General features: G+C 33.7%; 1 protein-coding gene across 1 annotated transcript in view; it reads right to left on the bottom strand.

The window, feature by feature from the left end:
* The window catches only part of Wdr44 (WD repeat domain 44), a 93,394-nt gene that overhangs the window by 58,150 nt on the left and 10,104 nt on the right, over positions 1–25,140 (bottom strand). The window contains 1 exon segment of the mRNA XM_033760296.1: positions 4,982–5,015. Within this exon segment, the coding sequence (XP_033616187.1) occupies positions 4,982–5,015 (34 nt within the window).

The raw sequence follows: 25,140 nt of genomic DNA, 5'->3' as shown, positions 1-25,140 counted from the left end.
TTTATAGAAAAAAACCAAATGGGCTGTCCAAGTTATAGCTATTACAAACTGTGCCGCTATAAACATAGGTGCGCGTATATCTCTGTGATATGATTCTTTTAATTCTTTTGGAAAGATACCCAGAGGGATGGTGTTGGAAAAACTGGATCTCAATCTGCCAAAGATTAAAACTGGACCATTATCTTTCACCATGCACTAAATTAACCAAGTGGATTAAAGATCTAAATATTAAAACAGAAACACTAAACTTGCTGGAAGATAAGTTAGGCAGAACTCAAAGACATTGGCATAGGAAAAGATTTTATGAACAAATCCTCAGTAACACGGGAACTAGCAGAAAGTATCAACAAGTGGGATCTCATCTTATTAAAAAGCTTCTGCACTCCAAAAAAAAAAACCATCAACAGAACTAAGAGACAACCTACAATGTGGGAAAAAATTTTTACCAGATGCTCCTCAAAGGACTATTATCTAGAATATATAAAGAACTCAAAACAATCAGGCCCCCCAAATATAAAGACCCAATTCAAAAATGGGCATCTGAAATGAACAGACATTTCTCAGACAAAGAAGAAAAAACAGCAAGTAAAAAAATATATGAAAAAATGTTCCACATCACTGGTCATTCGAGAGATACAGATGAAAACAACGAGATTCTACCTCACCTCACAAAGAATGGCTGCTATCAAGAAATCAACCAATAACCAATGTTGGCGGGGCTGCAGGGAGAAAAGAAGCCTTCTCCACTGTTGGTGGGAGTGAAGACTGGTGCAACCACTATGGAAATCAATATGGAGATACCTCAAAGAGCTGGGACTAGAGGTTCCATTAGAGAAACACTTTCAACCATCCTATCAATGAAGCACTTTAATCCAATTATCCTCCAATAATATTCAGCACCAGGAAAATCAGAAGCATTTTACAATACAATTCCAAGGATATTTTCTCTAAATTAAGCTACCTAGAACTACACATTAATAATTCATGGACCTCAATTTAATTTGTTTCAATTAAGTACTTACAGAGGTGACAGATTAACATACTTATGCCAATGAGAACTGTCAAGCACAAAATAAGTCGTATTTGGCTAAAAAAATTCTCTTGGAAACTATTGTTAAGTCACAAATTTACAGGAGTGATGTGATACTTGCCAGAGAACCTGATCCCCAGAGAAGTTATCTGAATATTTCATTCCTATATTATACAGGTACATTTCTATTAATTTTTTGGGGGGTGTTTTTTGAGACAGGGTCTCACTATGTAGTTAAGTCTGACCTGGAACTCACTATGTAGCCCAGGCTGGTCTTGAACTCACAGCGATCCTCCTGTCTCAGTCTCCCGAGTGCTGGGATTACAGGCGTGCACCACCATGCGGCTATTTCTTTTAATTCAACTGTAATTTTCTCCCAGTGATGCAGAGTCCACATATTTCTAACACCTCATTCTGGCTCTGGTGATAAGCAATGGAAGCCAAGCATGTGTCTACAGACCACCAGCACCAACTTATTAAACTCGAGGCAGTCTTCATTTTTTACTACTTCTTGGATGTGGGCTGTTTTGTTAGTAAATACAATACTCTAAATTCCAGCTTCTCCCATTTCTGTAGCTTCCACCTATCAGGGTATCAGAAAAGTGCTTCCTTAAAAGGTAAGAGAAATTATTTAACTTTTAATAATTCACAGTTATTTTCTGTCTCTAATGAGAGTTGCTTGTCCCTTCCTCACAGTATTTGGTTATAAGATTTGAGCTTTTTAATTTTAAAAAGCATGACCAACAAATGTTTTTGAAAATTTATTTTCACAAAGAACTGCTATAAAATTGAACTATACTCACAAATATCTTCATGACTACTAAAATTTAAACTAAAAATATTAATTATTTTAAAAATCAGGTCAATTCTAGTTTTTAATAGTGAGGCAGGAGGAAACTAAACAATGACTGAAGTAACACTGTATTTTTTTGTGTGTGACAGGGTGTTTCTATTTTGTTCAGGGTGGTCTTAACTCACTGTGTAGCTCAGGCTGGCCCCAAACTTGTGGCAATCCTTGTGCTTCAGCCTCCTAAGTGCTGGGATTACAGGTGTGCATTACCATACCCAGCCTAAAGTGACATCTTTTAAAAAAATTAGAAATGTGACTGCTACATTTTTTGCTGAAAAACTTAAAAAAGGGAAACAACTTTTAAATGCTATCATATCCATCCATTAATTCTTTTCCCTTCCTTGAGGTTTCACATCTTGACATTCTAACTTTCTCTTAACAGCTTTCGTTTAAATTGATTTCCCCTTTGAACTTTCTTTTACCCTTCCACCAGTTTTCTTAATTCCTCAAGAAAAACTTTGGTCATAGGCCATGTGAACTGGCACTTAGCTGTAATCCGAGCCAGTCAGGAGGCTGAGGCAGGGGGATCACAAGCTGGAGGCCAGCTTGGGCAATTTAGCTAGACACTGTCTCAAAATAAAATTTAAAACAGCTGGGGTTATAGCTCAGCGGTAGAGCTATTGATTGCCTAGTGTGTGTAAAGCCCTGGGTTCAAATGCCCAACATCACAAAATTAAACAAAAAACTTGTTTAGGACAACAATAACACACATACCAACTGTCACAAAATAGCCTGTCTCAAAGCTTTGAAGGACAGAGTTTTTAACCTGACATCCAAGGTTCATCACTATCTGAAACCCATTCCTTTTTCAAGCATTCTACTATGGCAACTTTTAAATGGTTTTGCGAGTAGTTTAATATTCCCAGTAAATCCTATGCTTTGGACATTGCTGTTCCAGGTAGCAGTACTCTCATGCCTGCTCTATTTTGCCCTTCCTCTTCTAATCTTCTTGAAGCATTTTGCATCTATCCTACAAACAAGATTTCATACAGTTCCTCTTTGTATACATGTCTGTTAGATTGAAAAAAAAACACACCAAAAATCAAAACTATACCCAACCTTTCTTTGTATCTTAAGATATCAATAGATTTTTATACATAATATATACTCCATAGCCTCAGTATATCCTTATCACATAATACTACTTAGCAATAAAAAGAACAAACTATTGATAGATGCAACAACTTTAATGGACCTCAGTATTTCAGCTCATCTAAAAAGATCACATACTATGATTTCATTTATAGCACTCTCAAAATAACAAAATTACAGAGATGGGAAAGAGTTTTAGGGATGATGGTGGGGTGGTTGGTATAAAAGGGTAATGTAAGGGAAATCTTTGTGGTGATAACATAGTTATGCATCTTGGTTGTGGTGGTTGCAGATATGCACAAGTGACAAACTGACAAAGAACTACACACTCAACTGTAACAATGTCAAATTCCTTGTTTTGATACCTTACTATATAATTAAGATACAATCACTGGGGAAACTGGATAAAGGGTATATAGGGCCTCTCTGTACTATCTTTGTAACTTTCTGAAAAGCCATAATTATTTCCAAATAAAAAAGGAATAATATTCAACTTCATATTTACTTACTAAATATGTACATTTGCTACCTAATTTTATTCAAGTGAAGGACAATCTATAATCACTGGGATAAAGTAAATGCCCCAAACTTCTTTGTTTTAATCTAAAAATATCTTAGACCTAAGTGGCTTTTAAAACCTGCAAGCATAAATAGCAACTGCCTCTGAATATGGAGACTGGGAGGGCAGGGGGGAAGGGAAGAGAAATAGGAGGAAAAGCTACATTTTCAACTACTTATATATGCATTTTCCCTGAGAAATTTTTCACTAAGTATATGTATTAACTTTAAAATTTCTTTTTCATTAAATTTTGAATATAATTTTTATAAAATATATACAATAAAGAATTATGAATATAACTGATCTTAAGTGCCGAGTTTAAGACAAAGAACATTGTCATTAGATTTCAAGTCTCTTGTGCATCTTTCTCCATTTCCATTGCAAGCTCTCTCCTCAGAGATGACTGACAGCCTAAATTTTATCATTCCCTTGCTATTCTTTACAAGTTTAGCATGCTTGGATCTCTAAATTATATGTCTCTAAACAATATATTCTTTAATTTGACATGCTTTTGAACTTAATATATATATATAGTCATAGTGCATATATTTCTGTGATTTGCCCCAATACACACTCTGGTGCTGAAATTCATGGATGTTATTCATTTCTACTGCTGCCGAATGTTGCATATAAATTTACAAAAATTTATCAGAGACTAGTAGCCAACGCATATAAAATTATATTAGAACTAAAAACATAAGAGCATGTATGAGATCACAGACACACACAGAGGTGAAACTGTTTTGGTTGGAAAGGGTTGCGAGTCACAAGGCAATCAACACCAATAAGTTCTAGCTTGCGTGCCAAGTACTAACAAATAATGAGAATTAGGGAAAATTTTTCATATCAAAATGCATCAAGTACTAAATTTGACAAGTTTTAAAGCAGTTAAGTACCAACATATGAATGTATGCGATTCTTCTCAGTAAAAATCTGGTAATTAAATGTCTCTTTCTCAGGTGCTGGGGTATAGCTCAGTAGTACAGTGCTTGCCAAACATGAGTTCCACTGTCAGCATTGGAAAAAAAAAAGACTCTCAGGGGCATAATATCTCAACACCAATTCTTCTACTTGGATAGATGGCTGGGATTCATTTTTATATGCAGTACATGTGCCTACAAGAAGCATACAAGTATTTTGGCTACTTTGTATTTTTGCCATCCTATTCATTTTTTAGCTCACACATCTATATATACAGATGTATTGTACGGCATTCTTTTATTAAAAATATAAACCATATAAAATTTGTAGAAATATAAAAAAATACTTATAGTCCTTTACTTATAGCATATTAAGTATTTTTAGAATACCTAATTATACTCAGGAGGATATAATTACAGTATTAACAAAATATAATATATAAAACAGCAAGGAAACAATGAGATCATGAGAAAATGAATACAAATGTACATGAGTTCTAAAAACATATCATTGAGAAAAGAAAATTTACCTTAAATGATGACAGGCCAACTTTTCCTGGAGACCTGTTAGGAAACAAAAAGAAGGTGTTAAACACAGGAGGTAAGAAAATAACTATTTCTACATACTATTAAAGACAAGCCTGCATTTAGAAAATGTAAACATATTGTAATTTAAAAGTCTTGTTTGTATATAGGAAACATAAGAAAACAAAACAGAGAAGCAAATTAAAATGATTCATATATAATTTCACTACCTAGAGAGTTGAGTATCTTTTGTATGTTTATATAGTGTATATATATCTATATCTACATCTGCATTTTTGTGAAGTTCACCAAGAAAAGGTATATATATATATATTTCAGCAGTTCACCATACTAATAAACACCTGGAAGCTAATGGCCACCAATCTGAGCACCTATGATAACTGTAGAGGCCAAAGGTAACTTGCACTAATTTTATGATGTCTCAATAAATTTACTATTAAAATATTTATACAAGTTTTTCTTTTCTGATATATATCATATATATAATACTATAATATATATGTGTGTGTGTGTGTGTGTGTGTGTGTGTGTGTGTGCATATGTATATACGGACTCTCAATCTCTCTTTACTGCTAAAGAAATTTAAACTTTTTGAGAAACTTTCAAATTGCCATCCAGAACAGCTGTATCAACTTCTACTTCCACTGTTCTATGAAAGCATATTTATTACTTCTGCTAAAAATGAATGTTATTTTTAAAAATTTTTATTAGTTTGGCAGTAAAAATTTGCCTTGTTACTGTTTTGATTTGTACTTTTTAGTGTAACTGAAAATATTCATATTCATTAGATTTTACATTGCTTTCATAGAAATTTGCTTTTGTTCTTAGCTCATTGTTTTTCTCTGATATTTAATAAATTTTATTTTATCCCATTCCTCCCCTTAAGCCCCCTCCCCTCCCTATGTACAAAATATTTGTTTCTACTTTTTCCTTCTATTTTCACTTTTTTCTTGTCCTTTCCCTTTGCCCTTTCCATTTGAACATTTTCTTCCTATTTGCCAATATCTATTATACATTTTAGTCCTTATTTCCACTTTTTGTTTCTCATACCAAAGAAACAACGTGGTATTTAAACATGTGTGTCTGATTTTATTTCACTTAAGAGTTGCAGCCATTTACCTATAAGCTCATCCCTCTTTTTGGCAGAGTAGTACTCCATTGTAGATAAAGGAATTCAAAAGTAACTTTTCACAATTATTTTCATAACTTCTCTCATATTTTTCCCAAATAGCAGTTGTCTGATAACTTTTTCAATACATAAAATGGAATGGAACCCTATGGCTATTATACTTCAGGGTTATACTGTAAGAAACTTTAAAATAATTAATATGCCACTCCTAAGTTTTTAAAAAATAAATACAGTGATTATACACGATACAACTTCAGGTTGAAAAACACCTTCAAGACCACCCAGTAACATAGCTTCTTTTTACAAAAAAAGAAACAGGTCCCAGGAGATTCTGTGACTTTCCCTCAAAGTCACATTTAGAGGGAGAACCAAGAAAAGCAGAGTCCTACTACTATGTTCTTTATATGCCAAGTTGGGAGGTGATGTTTGGTACAGGAATACTTCACTTGTAATCCAAAATACAGTTTGATAAAAAATTACTTTTGCATTACAGAAAGTCAATCTTTTTATTGAACATTTATGGAATCTGTATTATGTACCAGGACTAGAGATAAGAAGATGAATTAGACAACTATAGTTTGAGAACTTTTTAAGGCTTACTTAAAAAACAATTAACAAAAAAGGGCTGAGGTAATAGCTCAGTGGTACTGAGCTTGCTTAGCATGGACAAGACCTTGAGGTTAATCCCCTTTACTGCAAAAACAACAAACAAAAAACAAAACATTGTATCATAAAATAATGCCTATTTAATCTTAAAGCCTGGTCAATACAAATGTATATTAACAAAAGTCTATTTTCAGAAATAAAAATGTACACCAAGTATTTATTTCCCTTGATAAATTTATACTACTATGTAACAAAATCTTCTATATGGAGAGCTGATTAGGACTCAGGTTATTCTAATTTAAAAAAAAATCCCAGCAAATAGATATGTAAAACAACAAAAATAAAATGAAATAAAAAAACCTTGAAGGGGCTCAAATTCCCATGAAAATGTTGAATGACAGTGGAGGGGGAGGCCTATTTGCAACATAGTTATAAAAGGCAAGAAAATCTGTCTTCCCCATGACCATTATACCTTAAAATATCTGGTGAGGTGTTTTAGCTGCCTGCCAGTAAAAGGCCACATTTATCTTCTGTATGTAGGTGGTTTAAAAAATAGCAGTTTCTTATTGTTGATTCACAGAATCTGTTATAGGTCAATTTTTGACACATATGGAAATATTCCAGATTATTAACTACTTCTTTTTGAGATATAAGCGACCATCGTGAAAATAAGACTTTTGAGCAGATGAACCTTGTTTAAATAGTTTCTACCATTTATCCTAGGGGTGAATAATTTAATCATTCAGTTTCTCTAACTTCTATTTTGTCCTCTGAAAAAAGGGGTAAAATCACCTAGGTAAACAGTAGTTCCTTACCAGCTTTGAATTGCTCCAGATTTCTCAAAAGTATTTTGGCAATCTGTCAGTAGTAGGGAGCTTAAGCCCAATTTCTAGAACATAGAAAAGTACCCTACCGCCTTGTTATACTACAGACCATTTAACAACACAGAACATGGGGTGAAAAATCCAGACTATTTTATCTGGTAATTACAATACGATTCTGCTTGAAAATGGTGATGACTTTAAACCAAAAATTGGTAACAAAAGACGCTCATGTTTGAAACCCATTTTGAATATTGTAAAGTTGTTAAGTTCTTGGTAGGCAGCAAAGTATTTCAGACTAGTATAGCTTCTAATTTATTAAGCCAACCGTCTTCTACCAGTGTAGTCTGTAAGACTAGAATTACTTTCTGAAAAATTTTGAGTCCATTTATGGAACATCAGCACCTAGTAAAAAGTGAAAGTATACTTATAATTTACAAAGTTGCTAAAATGATCCGTATCATATGTTCAGATGAGAAAAGAACAATTCATTTCGCCATAATGAGCAGCAAATTTTTATATAATGGCTCTGCTTGAAGCTTCGGGGGGGGGGTGTCTTGTGCATAACAAGACAATGGCCATCATTTATCAAGCAGGTACTAAATATGTGGTAAAGTGCTTTAATTTTCGTATTTACAATCCTCCATTAGGTAATTATATTACTCTCCTCTACTTTACAGAGTAAAAATCTAACTTGGGTCATTTCAATTGCACATCTACTGAAAAACAGGGCCAGAATTTGACCTTAAGCAGTCTGATTCCAGGACCCACTCTCTCAGTCACTTTGCAATACTGCTTGCTTTCTAGGTGAGGCCTTAAAATATTATCAAAATTTTGGCACCCAGAGAAAAGTTTCATTTGTCTGAAAATTCGTTTCATTATTTCCTTTCCTGGAAGTGCCAAGTCAATCAGGCACTGACTGTAGTTGTTAAAGGCAGGTTAGGATGCAAAGCCTTTGATTAAAGCAGTTTAATCCAATTCAGGAAGCAGTGTTAACTGTCTTCATTCTGGTGCTCATACACAGAACCAGTTACAATATTTTCATATCATGTAAATATTTTTGAATTTAAAGTTTCAAAGCAGCTTATAAATAAGTACACAAATAACTAAGACTTGCAGCTTCAGTAATTTGTAAATTTAAATATATTCCCAACAGATGTATAATTTTCCCTTTCTTAAGTAGTATACTTAAATATATTATTTTAGTACAATAACTGCCTCATAGGACCCTAAATGGTAGGGAATTTATTTTCTTTATAGTTGGCCATGTGTCTACCCTTAAAAAGCTTTCTTTCCCTTTTAATTTTGGCTTCTAATCTGCATTGAATTGGGAAGTCAGAGTTTTTAAAAATTGAGTTGTAATAGTGAAAGTATAGGGATTCTAGGAGTCTCCTTAGGAGACTTTATGTACATGGCCTTATTCTGGACACTGGGACACTTTTTTTTTATTGTCCAGAGACTTTCTACAGGTCTACTTTTTATGTTGAACTGTATCAGAGAACTGTTATTACCAAAGAAGTGGCTGCCAGACAAGTGAGGTGGTACTAATCTTTGGTATCCCTGGACACTTCCACTCTTCTCTGTAACTTAGGTTTCTAATTACAAAGTAAAGATAACATTACACTACTTCAGAGGAGTTATATGCTTAAAGAAAACAACTATTCTGGTTGTGTTTAGGGATGGGCGGTAGTAATACGAGGGAGTAGATGTTAAGAAAATTAAGTTCTACTCTTGACTCTCCTATTAACTAGCTGCACAAAATTAAGGGTTTACAGAGTAGTTCTAATTTTGAGAAATTTCATTTAAAGAATCTTCATTAGTTCAGAAGTACAGATATAGTCTATACCATGATTAGTGATCTAAATTTTATATCTTCTGATTTAAATTTGAGATAATAAAAAGAATGGACATATCAATCAATTGATCAATCAGTCTGTCTCTGTCTCACACACACAGACACACATAAGCACACACATACACAGAAATACTTAGTTGCTACAACTAATTAGAAAAATAAATGTTTCTTCAAAATATTCTATAGACATCAAGTAGGTCAAATCAGATTTCTTTTTTTAGGTGTTAAAAGTCAGTAATTCTTCCCAGAAAAATATCATCCAAATGCTTGTATAAAATAACTTTTATTGCACTCCACAAAGTGGAAGATTTTTCAGAAAAAAACCTAAAATTATTGTAGACATATTAAAATTTTGGTGGTATACCCCACTTTGAAGATAATAGACCAAAATGTGAGATTCAAAAGGTCATGTTTCATTAAAAAAACTTTTTATCATAAGGTATCTTTAAATCAAATATTTTTGATGCATTTAAATATCTGATTAACAGAGCTTTGTTTAAACAATAAGTATGCTTACCAAGCTCAACAAAATAGTAACTTCCTTGCTCATCAAATAGCAAAAACCAAACCAAGCCAAACCAAGCAAATTTCAACATATATTAAGTATAAATACAGTAAATCCATTTAAATTAAAAAAACTTTAACAAGACAGATATAGTATTGTCTGCTTGTAATCCCAGTACTCTGGGAGGCTGAGGCAGAAGAATCACAAGTCTGAGCTAAACCTGTTAACTTTGTTAGACTCCATCTCACAATAAAAAAAGCTGGAGATGTAGCTCAATGATGAAGGCCCTGGGTTCAATCCACAGTACTGCCAATAATAAAACTGACAAATAATACAACAGTAGCCTTTTATATTTATGGGAAATGGGATGTTTTGATATATGTATACATCATAGAATGATTAAATCCACAAGGTATATAATAGACCTTAAAAATTTATTTCTCCCATCTAACTTAAACTTCACACCCTTTGACCAAGACATTTCCCCTTCTCCAGCCCCTAGTAAGCAACATTCAACTTTCTACCTTTATGATGATAACTTTTTTAGATTCCAACATAAGTGATATGATTAACAGCCAAATATAGGGAACAGCCTACATGTCCATCAACAGATGAATGGATAAAGGAAAAGTGGTATTTTCACAACATGGAGGGCTACTCTGTCACAAAGAAGGATAAACATGAATCATTTGTAGGAAAATGGATGCACCTTGAGACCTTAAGTGAAATAAATCTGACACAAAAGCCTAAATATTGCATTATTTATCTTATATGAGAACAAAAAATATAAATGAAGGGCAAAAAGGCTAGATAAAAGGAAATAGGGAGATGCTTTATAAATGGAAAAAGACAAGAAGCAGAGGTAAAGGGGAAGGGAAAGGGAGATTTAAAAAAAGAATTGTGTTGTGTTATGTATATGTACCAACTCCCCACAAAGAATGTCATCATAATGCAAACATATACTAATAAAAAATAAAAATTGAAAAAGTAGAAATGACATTATGAAGCATTTGTCTGTGACTTCATGTAACATAATGTCTTCTAAATTCACCCATGTTGTGACAGACTTTTTTTTATATAAGAATAATATTGTATTATGTAAATAAATCATTTACTCATCCTTTGGTGAACATTTAGCTTGATTCTATATCTTGTCTACTGTAAATAATGCTCTTTAAACATGGGAATTCAGTTATTTAGAAATAATGATTTTGCTTCATTTGGATATATACTCTAAGTTGAAATTACCTATAGTAGTTTTACTTTTAGGTTTTGGAGGAATCTCCATACTGTTTTCCATAGTGGGTATACTAATTTACCTTTCCACCAGCAATGCAGAAGAACTCCCTCTTCTAAATAACTTCAACACGTACCTTTTATCTTTTGATAATAGCCGATCTAATGGGTGTGCAGTGATATTTTATTGTGATTTTAATTTGCATTATTCTTATGATCAGTGTGGTTGCCCTCTTTTTCATATACCCATTAGTCACTTGTAGGTATTCTTTTGAGAAATGCCTTCTCAGATCCCTTCTCCATTTTTTAATTAGGTTATTTTCTTGCTACTGAGTTGAGTTCCTGATACATTATAGATATTAATGCCATAAAATATGTGGGTTTACAAATATGTTCTCCCAGCCCATTGGTATTTCTTCACTCTAATGCATCTTTGCTGCTCAAAAGCTTTTCAGTTTAACCCATTATTAGTCTTTTGTTGCTTTTGAGGTCAAAACAAAAACAAAATCATTGGCCAAACCAACGGAGAAAACACAGTAAATGTTTTCTTTTTGCAATACAGTTTCTGAAAACTGAAGACAACTGTCTATTGCTAGTGCTGTTAAATTTAAACATGAAAATCAAACAATTTCTGAAACAGTTTCAAAATAAAATCTGCTTTAAATATCAGTATTCTACTAAAAATAAACCCCATATTATTTACAGATTGAATACAAAAAGAAGTGTGGATTCCACTTAGCTTTTAAACATTAAGGCAATTTTCAGTAACTTTCAAAAGTATTTTAATTCATTATGTTTTTATAATAGTTATTTTCACACAATAGCCAACGTTCACTTTATACTAACAAAGCTCATGTTTGAATATAAGATAATGTGTTAACAGATGGTTTCTCTAGTTCATCTAGTTCCTATCCAGAGATATCTCTTGTTCTTGGATAGGAAGCACCAATATGGTGAAAATGGCCTAACTTCCAAAATTTTTATACACAGTTAATGCAATCCCAATCAAGTTACAAATAGCATAGCTCACACAATTAGAGAAAAAAATCCTAAAATTCATTTGAATCCAGAAGAGACCTAGAATACCAAAAGCAATTCTGGGCAACAAAAGCAAGGCCAGGACATCACAATCCCTATCTTGAAATTCCACTAGAAAGCTACTGTAATAAAAACAGCATGGTACTAGCACCACCCCCCACAGAACCCCCAAAACAAAAAGTGAAAAAAACCAAGCCAAACACACACACACACACCAAACCAGAACCAAGGATCAAGCGAATAGATTAAATATACAGAAGCAACTCCAAACACACCGAGCCACTTTATCGTTGATAAAGGTGCCAAACACCTGCGCTGGAAGAAAGATAGCCTCTTTAATAAATGGTGCTGGAAAAACTGGCTCACTACATGCTGAAGACTAAAACTAAACCCATGTCTCTCACTATACACTAAACTAAAATCAAAATGGATCAAAAATCTAAATATTAAAACAGAAACACTAAATCTGTTAGGACAGAATAGGTAGAACTCTTAAAGACATAGGCATAGGCAAAGAGTTTATAAATAAAACCTTTAATTACATAAAAAATATTGCAAGGAATTGATAACTGGGATTTCATCTTATTAAAAAGCTTTTATGTAGTAAAAGAAATCACTAACAGTGAAGAGACAACCAAGAGTGGGGAAAAATTTTTGCCAGCTGTTTCTTGGACAAAAGACTGATATCTAGAATATATAAAGAACTCAAAAACTCAGACTCCCAAAATTTAAAGACCCAATCCAAAAATGGGCATCTGAAATGAATAGACATTTCTCAAATGAAGAAGTAGAAATGGCAAATAAATATATAAAAATGTTCAACATCACTGGTCATTCGAGAGATGCAAATTAAAATAATGCTGAGACTCCATCTCCCTCCACAAAGAATGGTTGTTGTCAAGAAATAGATCAATAACAAATGCTGGTGGGTCTGTGGGGAAAAAGGATCCCTTCTGTACTGAGTGGCAGTATAGACTGGTGCAAACACTTTGGAAATCAGTGTGGAGATTCCTCTAAAAAGTAAAACTAGAGGTTCCATTTGACGCAGCTGTTCTCCTTCTTGGTATCTTCCTTAAGAAATTAAAAGCATCATATCACAGCAATATATGTACATCAGTGTTTATTGTGGCACTGTTTGTAATAGCTAAATATTGGAAACAGCCCAACTGCCCATCAACCAGTGATGGATAAAGAATACATGGGTTTTATGCAATGGAGTTCGACTCTGCTACAAAGAAGGATAAGCTTCAGACATTTCTAGCAATATGGATGTACCTTGGAACCATGCTCTTACGTGAAAGTGAAATAAACTGGACACACATGTTCAATACCACGTTGTTTCTCTAGTGTGAGAAACCAAAAGTATAATTAAGGACCAAAATGCATAACAGATATTGGGAAATGGAAAGAAAATGTTCAAATGGGACGAGGAAAAAGGGAGGGGGAGGAGGGAAGAATGTAGGTACAAAAAAGAATAGAAGAAAAAATAGAGACAGGTTTTGTAAATAAGGAGGGGAAGAGGGATTAAAGGAGGGGAGGGGAACGGAAAAAAAAAGCAGCAGCAAGATATATCATATACAGATATAAATTCCCTACGATGAATGTTATCATTATGTGTATCTAAAATCACCAATAAAATTTAAAAAAATTAATAACAGAGAGCAGAGTTCTTTGTGACTTTTCTTCTGTCCTAGGTATCCTAAAATGTATACTTAGGTCATTTGGTTTAATAAAATCTTTGTGTGCTCTGTTTTTTTTTTCTTTCCTTTTTTTTCCTGTAAAAATTTATTGGGCACAGCCACACTCATTTACTTATGTGTTGTCTATGGCTGTTTTGTGTTACAAAGGCAGACTTTACAGTTGCCACAAAAGCTATATTAACTTTTCAGGTAAAGAACCAGGCATTGTGGTGTAATCCTATAATCCCAACACTCTATGAAGCTGAGCCAGAAGGATCTCAAGTGAGAATCCATTCTGGGCAACTTAGTGACTTAGTGAGACCCAATCTCAAAATAAAAAGGGTTAGGGATATAGCTCAGTGTGAAGGTCCTGAGTTCAATCCCTAGTAGTAGAAAAAAATTCCAGATAAAAACAAAATAATGAAGCTTTACCCTTATAGGTATTTAATAATACAAATGAAAATTTCATAAACAGAGTTTACTTTCAATGCATTGCAATACAGAAATAAGCATTCTAAAATCCAGTAAGGAATTGATTTGATCTCTGACAAACTATAGTGAATGCCTCTTGATTTTATGGATTTTAGATTTATTTTGGAGAGCATATACAATAAAATTTGATATAAGGCTAATTTTATTATTGAAGTCTATATTTTAATTTGACTTTTAAATTGTTACTCCATATTTGATATATACAAGAGTATATGTAGCATATATAGGTTGAGCATCTCAATCTAAAAATGTGAAATCCAAAATCAGAAATATTTTAATTTTTTATTTCATTAGCATATGTTTGCAGTACATAATGATTACATTCATCACTGGGAGTTGGTACAAGCAGAAGATACATCTAAATTCTGCTTTGAGTGCCAACAGAACGCCACATGTGGAAATTCCACACCTGGCCTCATGTGATAGGTGGTAAAGTACAGCCATACTAAAAATACTGTATAAAATTATCTTCAATCTATGTGTATAAGATACCAGTATACTAAAAAATGATTTTTTTTGGTTTAGGTTTGGCTCCCACCCCCTATATGTCCTATTATATACTTATAAATATTCTAAAATCTGAAAATGAAATTTGCACTACTTTTGGTGCCAAGCATTTTGGATAATTTAAGTATTGTAAAATCTGAAACAGTGAAGTCTGAAGCACTTCTGTTTCCAAGTATTCTGGATAAGGGATATTCAATCTGTACGTGTAAATACAAAGCATAGTAATGAAACAAACTCCTGTGACTCTCCATTTTACCTGAGAATGAGTACAGCAACAACACCATGAAACTAGTTATATGTTTTATTCCATCTGCCTACCTCTCCCAGAAGGTAATCATTATCCAAACTTTATCTATTGTTCCCTTACTTTCTCAATAAAAAAGTTTCATCAAAAGTGCGTGTATATATATCATATATTAAGCTTTACTATTTTTCAGCTTTGTTTTCACTAGTACACTTCAAAAGAATATGTTGGAGACTAAAATAAACAGGCTTGCACTAAAAAAACAAAAATCTTAGTATTCCTGTCAGAGTAAAGGCACCTGAAAAAAGAATTAAGATGTGCTATGTTGCACATTTAGTTGTACTTAAATCTCACAACTGTACCCATATACATTTATTCTGTTTCTCCCCACCTTAGGTTGCTAGATTTAGAAACTAAAATTAAGTATGCCCAGTTAAATTCCAATTCAGATAAAACAAATACATTTGTAATATGTTTATCTGAAATTGGAATTTAAGTGAGTGTCCTATACTTTTTAGAGCAACCATACCTCAACCCCAAGTTAATTGTTAGGTAGACAATTATGAGATATGATTAAAAGTATGGTAAATGTTTAAATTTTTAAAATTATGACAATAAGAGACACATGCCATTAATCGCCCTCAAAATACTCCCATTAGCTTTGAACACACATATCCTATTGTCCTTGCAACTATCTGAAGCAGTTCTGGAAGGCTTTCTTTGGGGTGGCTTTACTTGCACAGTCATTGCTACCATGATGTCCTGAATTGATTTTAAATGTTTACTTTTTCATGGTTATTTTGACTTTGGGGAAGAGCCAGAGAAGTCACATGGTACAGGATCTGGTGACTAAGGTAGATGAGAACACAATGTAATGTTTTTACGAACCCTTATTTCTGTTCAATGGCACTTGGCAGCAGCCATTTACCACTTTTTTAAAGATCCTACTTTGCAAAGACATTCATGAAAGAGGACATGCAAAACTGCTTCAGAATGTGCAAGAAGGATGGGGAAAATGTGCTTAAAGCAAAAGGAAGTATTTTGAGGGTGATTAATGGCAATATGTCTTTTACTGTAATGATTTTTTAAACATTCACCATATAGTTCCATCACACCTTATAATCTATGATATGCTGATGTGATAAAAGGATACAATGGGAGAATTACATAGCCAATGCCATTATATAAATACTCATCTAAATATTTAAGGTTCTACTTAATGAGAAAAAAGTCTGCACATGTATGCTTTTAATCAAAGCTTCTGCAAACAGTGCATTCAATACATATGCCCAAACGCAGATATATACATATAATATTATGCAAATTACCAAAAACCCTGAGTGAAGAGCGGGAAGATATATTACTAGCTTTATTATGTTGGCTCATACTGCCTCTGTTCCCCCTGAAAACTCAAGATGGTTACTGTAACAAACTGACACAAACTTTTAAACATGTACAAAATGGAATTAGAGCCATTGTTTATACAGATATTTATATAAAACTGTCATTCAATGTTCAAAACGAAGTCAACCTATATGTTAGATAAACATCAACAGCCAAATTTCTAGATAAATAGCAATTAAAATTATGCTGTCACTTTAAAAGGGTTTCAGTCAGTATACATAAAAAGTGTCATTTTAGGACAATCTATTCACTTTATATTACAAATATTTCAGATACATTAGTACTGTATCAATCAAAAAACTGATCAGCTTTCTGCGATATGAAGTGGAATTTGCTTCTCAATTCTAAAAACTCATACATAATCTCAATATCCTTCCACACATAAAGCACTAATAGATTTGAATAAAACAATCAGTATCAGCATGTATCAAAACCCTAAATAGATTCGATTCCCCAAATAGAAGTTAGTTGCACTGAATTGGTAAGCACACTGGAAAACTCATCTTTTGAAATGAGCTGTCGACATGGCTGACCATAATAAGAATTTAAATTGGGCTTTCAGACCACTGAGTGATTTCTCTGCAGGCAATTATTGAATCATCTTTTCCAATTTTAAACTCAGATCTTCATCACTCATGCTTTAGGGTAATCAAGACTTAAAATGATGGTGGAATGCTTCAGTCTACTTTTTAAAAAGATTACTGAATTTCTATGTTTTTAAAGAGCCAGAGATCATAAGCCATCCTACTTATAATTTCTTACCCATTGCAGATCAACTGCTTTTTGAGGCTGGTGTTTCTTTATCCCTTACCTGAGGATTATTTGAAAACAAATATAATCTGTAAGCCTTCTGCAAACAGGGAGAGATCAAGTGTAGAGACTAAACCTGCATTTGTCACCTATTTCATATTCAATTAAACAACTAGGACCTCAAGAACTCCTACAGTATAAAAATAAATATGAACATCTCATTCTTAATATCCTCATTTCCAAATTTTTCATTATAGTTAATGAAAACAATATGCCAAAAAATTGAACACCACAGAGAAAAATGGACTAACAAGGTCTTTTCTGCCAGTAAGAGAACTCATTTCTTTCTGGGCTCTGAGAAAAAATGGTGGCTGGCTCTGAAGAAGCCCCTAGTCAATTTGTGAAAATCCTGGCAGACTCCTAAAGAGGTAAAATAGAGCACTGACATGGAAGGAAAAAGTATGGAGTGAGTCGGGTGAAATAAAAAAGGTCGCTGCCCCCCCACCCCGTACTGGGGGTAGCACTCAGGACCTTGAGCTAAATTTCTGGCCCTGGTTGCTGATTTTTCTTACAGGAAGAAAACACTAAGGGCTTAACAGATAATTATCCTATAGCTTGATTTTGTTTTTATTCCCTCTTTTTTGCCTTGCCATAAGGAAAATAACTTAAGATGAGCTTTAAGCAGTATGATAAGCAACCCAAACAAGCAGAGCAAAGAATAGCTTGGCTATACAAAAGAATTGGGATTCTACAGTCCTTGAGGTGAACAGGGTATGAGCAGAGATAAGGACTTAGCTCATCATTAAAGTAAACAGCTCATTAAAGGGTTTTAAAGTCTAAAACCCAGTAAGATAAGACAGTAAGATATGATAGCAAATGAAGACCAGCGCTAGAGTGCTAAAGCGCTAAAGGGCTAAACCTAAATGCCGAATCAAAGTTTCTGGTGTTCAGATTTTTTTTCCTTCAAGGAGGCCAGGCTGGACAAAAAGGAGCAGCAAAGACAGATATAAAAGCAAACAAAACAATCCCAGCTTCAACAACAAAACTGAAAACATTTCAAACTTAAGAGAATAAGATACTGTCTCAACTCTTAAATCTTTATCAAAGGGCATATTTTTAAAGTTTTGGTACGTATTTATCGTACACTGGAGCTGAAGTATATATATTCTCATGGAACATTTTACTAAATACTATTCTCTAAGCATGGAAATCCTTCATAGAAGTTGGAGAAGTCAAGAAACACTTCACCCTAGGACCGGAGATGTGGCTCAGTGGCACTGCGCCTGCCTGGCAAGCACAAGGTCCTGAGTTTGATCCCCAGTACTAAAAAAAAAGAAAGAAAAAAGCACTTCACCCTATTAACACTACTCCTAAACCTGACCCAACTGTAAAAATGGCAACTAAGAGAAACTGGCCTGCTGACCTTTCAAACCCAAAGCATTTGTGACAGTGTCTTGCCCATTCTTTTTTTTTTTTTTTTTTTTTTTTTTTTTTTTTTTGTTACCGGGGATTGAACTCTGGTCCTTGTGCTTGCAAGGCAAGCCACCGAACCGCTGAGCTAAATCCCCGGCCCATTGCCCATTCTTGTAGTGCTATTTTAAGTTGGTTATTACCCAATGTGACCATCCCAAATAAAATCTGTAAGTCTAGGAATGACAGAAAAAAAATGCTACACAGCCATAACCCAGTCTTATTTTCCTAGTATATCCTAAAATGTCATGTTTTAACAAAGCAATAGAAAACAGTAATCACTTAAATTTCTCTGGACAGAAGCAGATACTGGTTTATAAATAAGATTAACAAAAAACTCAAGACTAAAGTTGCAACAATCAGTTAACAGGGAATTAACTGAATCCTGAAGGTGTGAATTACTACTTCTTTTATCTTTTGAATTGGGACATTTCATTTTTTATTTAATATTTTTATTGGTACATTTTAGGTATACAACAGTTACATTCATCATTGGAATCTTGTACCTTTACATGACATACTGTGGATCTTATTTTTTCCCCATTCCCCTAGCTTCCCTTCCCCGCTCTACCTTTCCCTATTTACAAAGACTTTGTTTCCATTTTCTTCCTTTTCTCTTATTTTTTTATCTTCCCTTTTTACCTTTCCCCTAACCCTCCCATTTGCCCAATACCTTTAGACCTTTCCTTCCTATTACAAAATATCAATTATACATTTTGACCCTTATTTACACTTTTAGTTTATCACACCACAAAAACTATATGGTATTTACAAATGTGAGTCCTATTAATTTCACTTAAGAGTATGTCCTCAATGTGCATCCACTTAGCTATAAAAATCTCTAGTTTCTCATTCTTTACGGCTGAGTAGTATCCATTTTATAAAAAAACCACATCTTCATCCAGTGTCCAGTGGATGGGCAATTGGGATGCTTCTAAATTTTAGCTATTACAAACTATGATGCTATAAACATGGGTGAGCACAAATCATTGTGGTATGATTCTTTTATGAATAGGAACATTTTAAATTTTAAATACTATGAAAGCCTAGAAGTAAAATATATCTAAAAATACCTAATAATTACTTTATCAATGCTATTCACAGAAATAGGGTAGTAAGAAAATTTGGTACAATGATTGCATTTTTTAAAAGAAGGATTTACATCAATATTTATAAAAGTTTTAGTGAGATCAAAGGAAGTTCTAGGAAATTCTGCGGTGAAATACAAATCTCTTTCCATAAGGTAAATCCTAAACTTAAAGTGAACCCTTAAGCTATTATATCTTACCTGAAATGAAAATCTGAGTTTTCAGAACTTATGTAGTACAGTTTCATGTCAGTCCTAAAAGAATAGCTTGATGTGTTATTGACAAAATAACAATAACAACAAAAAAACTTTTCCTTGGCTTTCTCAAGAATTCTATGCTAAAAACATTCTACTCTGCAAATTTACAACCATTCAATAAATATCTACATTAAAACAATAACCCAAGGGTAAGTTGGCCATATCAACGTCCCACTTTATCAAGGTAGTTAGAAAAAAAGTCACATCTATTAATAATTAATGGAAACTTTAACTGTGCTGTTGACTTTGGAAAAAGCCCAATTACTGTGTTGAGTTGGTATTGTACAGAAATTAACAGCCATATTGGTCTAGAAAGTTAATTTTTTTTCCATTTCTACAGGGGTAATGCACTGTGTTAAATATGTAAGGTCATATTTCCGTGGGTTTGATTACAGAAACTAATAAAGTATTCTCTAAATAATGAAAAAAGAGAATAATATAAGACTACAAAAGCAAGAAGCAACTTAAATATGTTCAAGGACCATTTTCACATTCTCAAATGTTCATATAGAGATTTCTTTAACTGAAATACCAAATAGTTTCTCTGGTGTGAAAAACTATAATAGTACACAAGATCCTAATGAGATAATTAATAATGTGAAACAGGAAGTAAAGGGTTAAAGGTGTAGGGAAAGTGGGAAGGGTGGGGGAAAGGTAAGAAGGGAGAGGAAAAAATATGAGAAAATGAAAAAATGGAAATAAAGTGTCTGTAAATGGGGAAGGGAGGAGGGGGTGAAGGGAGGGCAGGGACAAGGGGAAAAAATGAGAATCGAGACCTATCATGTAAAGGCACAGGATCCCAATAATGAATGTAATTGTATTGTATACCTAGATTGTACCAATAAACTCAATAAAAATTTAAAAAAATAAAAAAATAATTAAATACTTTCTAGTAAAATTGAGATAGAAACAAATAATTAAATGTATTCCTGCCTGGAGAAGTCAGCACCTATTGCAAGCAAGCTAAATAACTTTGTAACTTACTTGTTAAAAAGTAAAGTTATTAAGCTGAGCCCATATTACAGAAGCTTTATCCAGTTAATATGTTAAAATGATCTGGTAAGTTATGTAGAACATTCAACTGAGTACTGACCTTAACAAGTAAATGCCAGTAACTTCTAAATAAAAATTAAGGGGTTGTGGTACATGTCTGGGAGGCTGAGGCAGGCAAATCACAAGTCGAGCCCAGGCTGGGCAATTAGTGGCTCAGAGAGACTTTGTCTCAAAATACAAAATAAAAAAGGTTGGAATGTAGGTCAGTGCAAAGGCCCTAGTTTCAACCCTCGGTACTGAAAAGAAAAAATAAGACCCCTATAGCACCTGTTACAATAGCCTTTTATTAAAAGTTTAAAATGTCAATTCTATTATCAGTGAACTATTTAGACTTCAATATTCTTGGTTTTTCTTTTTCTGAGTTGACTATTTGTCACTAAAGATGGTAAAGGAACAAAATTTAAGTAAGCTATTTATTTTGGTTTCTTAACAAAAGAACATCTACTTTTAGTATCTCTGATAAAAGGTTTGAGAGAAAAGGAAGTTGTAGGTTTTAATTATTCATGTTCTTCCTCAATATCATGAATAATAGAAAACCAAACATTTCTCTGAGATTTAATATTAAGCACTTTATTTATAAATTCAATTTCTATGCTTTATGTATTTGAATTTCCACTTCTGCATGCTATTACAAAATATATATCAAGGACTAAATAAATATTCTAAGAAAGTTTTCAGTTACCTAGAATGTTTGCCCATGTAAGACATCCTACAGACCAAGTTTAAACCCTTTATTATTTATTATAAAGATTAGTTGATCTTATTCACATCTTAAATAGTAATTACTATTCATGTAATTTTTCTAATTGCCTAGTTATCAGGAAAGCATTTTTCCCATTGACAGCCAACAGTGGTTTGATTAGGTGGGCAATGTTAATAACTACCATATCCACTCATTGTGACTGCAAGAAAACACAAAGGAGAAAGAGAGAAAAAAAAAAGAAAAAAGAAACAGTGTGCTTCTAGCTAGTGGCTGTGACCAAAATTATGAATCAGATTTATACAGAAAAGAAACACATACACACACACCCAAACCCACACAACCGGCCTGACTAAACAACTGACAACAAGCTATCAATCACAGAAACAAAAGACTGGGAATAGAGACTTTGAGGGATGGCAATAGAGACTGAATCCAGGGGCTCTTTCATGCTAGATGAGAGTTTTACCACTAAGCTTCATGCACAGCCCTTTTAAAGTTTTATTTTGAAACAGGGTCTCATTACATTGCCCAAACTGGCCTCTAATGATCATCTTGCTTTAGCTTCCCAAGTAGCTGGGACTACAGGAAAGCATCAATTGGGATAAAGACACTGTTTTGGCTTTTTGAGACAGGGTCTCGCTATATAGTTCAGGGTGATCTCAAACTCCTAGTGATTTTCCTGCCTCAGCCTCCCGCTGGGGATTATAGGTGAGTGCTGCCTTGCTGGTCAGTACAGAGACATTTTGCTGAGATTCTATGGCCTAAATCAGCACTGGCTCACATCCCTAAGGTTTTTACCCTCAGAACAAAGAACACACAGTATCTCTGAAAGGCAGTTAATAGTGTTTTAGTCAAAGCTTAAAAAAGGGGGGTCATTAAAGGGGCAGTAGATTTAGCTCAGTGATTCTGCCACCTGCCTTGCAAGAATAAGGCCTGGAGTGTGATCCCTGGAGCGTGTGCGCGAGCATGCGCGCGCACACACACACACACACAAAAGGTGTTAAAAGCAATGCCTTTTATTTTTTAAAACTTGTTTTTATACAGTAAATGATGCATACCCAAATGGTAAGAGTTAGCCTTGTGCTCTAGTGATTCACATTTCAAGTATACATCACAAATGTTTACAGCTTATAAAAGGCAAGTACCTAATGTTGTGCATTTCTATTCAGAACTATTTCTCTAATAACATAAGTTGGTGAAGTTGCACTTCTTGATGGTTGTGCAACAAATTCATACCCACCATAGCCACCATACCCACGCTGAGTTGCCAATTATTATACAGAACTCCAAGACAATCAGAAGCAATAATGTGTATAAGAAGAACTTTGAAAACAATCTCCAACATTATTTAGCATTATGGTACAGTATTATCATTCTTTGCATGAGAAACACGCAGGAAAATCTAATACTTCCTTCATATTTTGAACACAGTTATCCTTGGAGAAAAAAGTTGGTAACAAGGAATTGATATGAGTGCAGAATAACTGGCAATATCTTCCAAGCCTTCACTGTTAACATTTGATATTTAGAGTACAGGATGTTCCCAAGTTACAAAGGTCCCATAAATTCAAACCACTATCCTTGCCTTCCTTTCCTATTGCAGATGTGTATATGACAGGCAGGTTGGGAGGTGAAACTGGGTAGAAATTGGAGAGAATAAGAAGTTCAAAAGTCAAAGAAATTGTGGAACATGAACAGATCAGAGCACGCCTACTCACCAAAATGATCCCTACCTAAACCTTCTGTTGTTGCTGCTGCTGCTACACATTAACTGTGACATCTTCCCATGCTAGAAAGTAAGGCAAATGCTAAAAATAAAAGTCAACAGCCAAGAGCTGTAACCAGGGTCATAACAGGGCGATTAAATTCACTTAAAAGAAAAAGAACTGATCTCAGTCATTTATCTTAACTGAGCCAATAGAGATAAAACACTGATTGCAAAATACTGACAAACCTATTTATTCTCTCTCATCAAGGTACTAATTTTATCATGCTACTTAATTCACTCTGCTCACCTATCTTTCACTAATCAAATAACCAACTCCCACCTGAGACACCAACCAATTCCATTTATCAATGTATATATCCAATCTAACTAATTATTCCCTTACTCCTTTTCAAAGTCCCCACCCATTACATTTCATTCATCAGTGTTCCTTCTCAGCTGTAAGGGACAAGAAGTTCTCATGCTAGGAAACCTCTCTATCAGTGATACTGTGTAAGGTGGGAAGGAGAAAGCTGTGGAATTGGGGTTGGGTTAAATGTTCAAATCACTACCATTTCAGTTTGACATGGGTAGTTGAGCATATTTTAAAATACAGTTTGTTCAGCCAGGTGTGGTATTACACACCTGTAATTTTAGCACTCAGAAGTCTGAGGCTGGAGTTAAAGGCCAGTCTGAGCTATATGGCGAGTTTAAGTCCAGCCCAGACTACATAGAGAGATCCTGTCTCAAAAAAAAACTAAAAAGCAGTTTTTTATAACTTGACACATCAATAAAAGTACTGCTAATAACAAGAAAGGTGATTTTCACAGTCTCTTAATTTAAATAAAGATTTTTAGGGACAGATTTAAAAGAAGACTGAATATTAAACCCATCCATAGCTCTTCTTCCCATTTCAAAAGCATTGCCAAAGAGAACTCTCCTATCCCTTTGTGACTAGGATGCCTGCCTTGGATAAAGTGAGTTTGAATACAGCACATGTATTAGTTATTGATTTTAAAGAAAGTTTGATTTGTGGTCCATAAGAATGAACAGGGTTCAATGAGTTCTGTACTGGAATAGTCTATGGTAGGGAAAAACGTTTAAAGTTTTCCATCACAAGTTTCCAAAAATCTTGTGTTCTACTCCCTGGATTAAAAAAATATAAAATAAAACAACAACAAAAATGCTAATCCCTCTTTTAAAAATTTTAAGGATTAGGGCCCTGTGGATAAAGCAGTCTATTTATACAATTAAAATTCTCCTTGGGGACATTGTCAAAATTTGACTGTTTTGGATAGGATATACTAGTCAAAGTAATTAAAATCAGCATTTAAATAAAAATACAAACCAGGAAGACATAATTTATAATTGAATCATTTCATTCCCAAAAGTATAAACTGACACGTTTACTTAAGAATTTAAGATTATTAAATCTTTTAATTCATAGATATATACTTTTTGAAAAGTATATGTAATATGTTAAAAGTAAAACTTTAATAAACAATCGGTTGTGTTGCTATATATGAACAGTGAATTATCTGAAAAAGAAATCAAGAAAATTATAATCTCAAGAAAGCTACAAAAAAAAAAAAAAAAACCCT

The sequence above is a fragment of the Fukomys damarensis genome, unplaced genomic scaffold, assembly GCF_012274545.1.
Source record: "Fukomys damarensis isolate Sample0158 unplaced genomic scaffold, DMR_v1.0_HiC HiC_scaffold_39, whole genome shotgun sequence".
Classification (NCBI taxonomy): domain Eukaryota; kingdom Metazoa; phylum Chordata; class Mammalia; order Rodentia; family Bathyergidae; genus Fukomys; species Fukomys damarensis.
The sequence above is the reverse complement of the archived record's forward strand: the minus strand, read 5'-3'. Positions and strand labels throughout refer to the sequence as shown.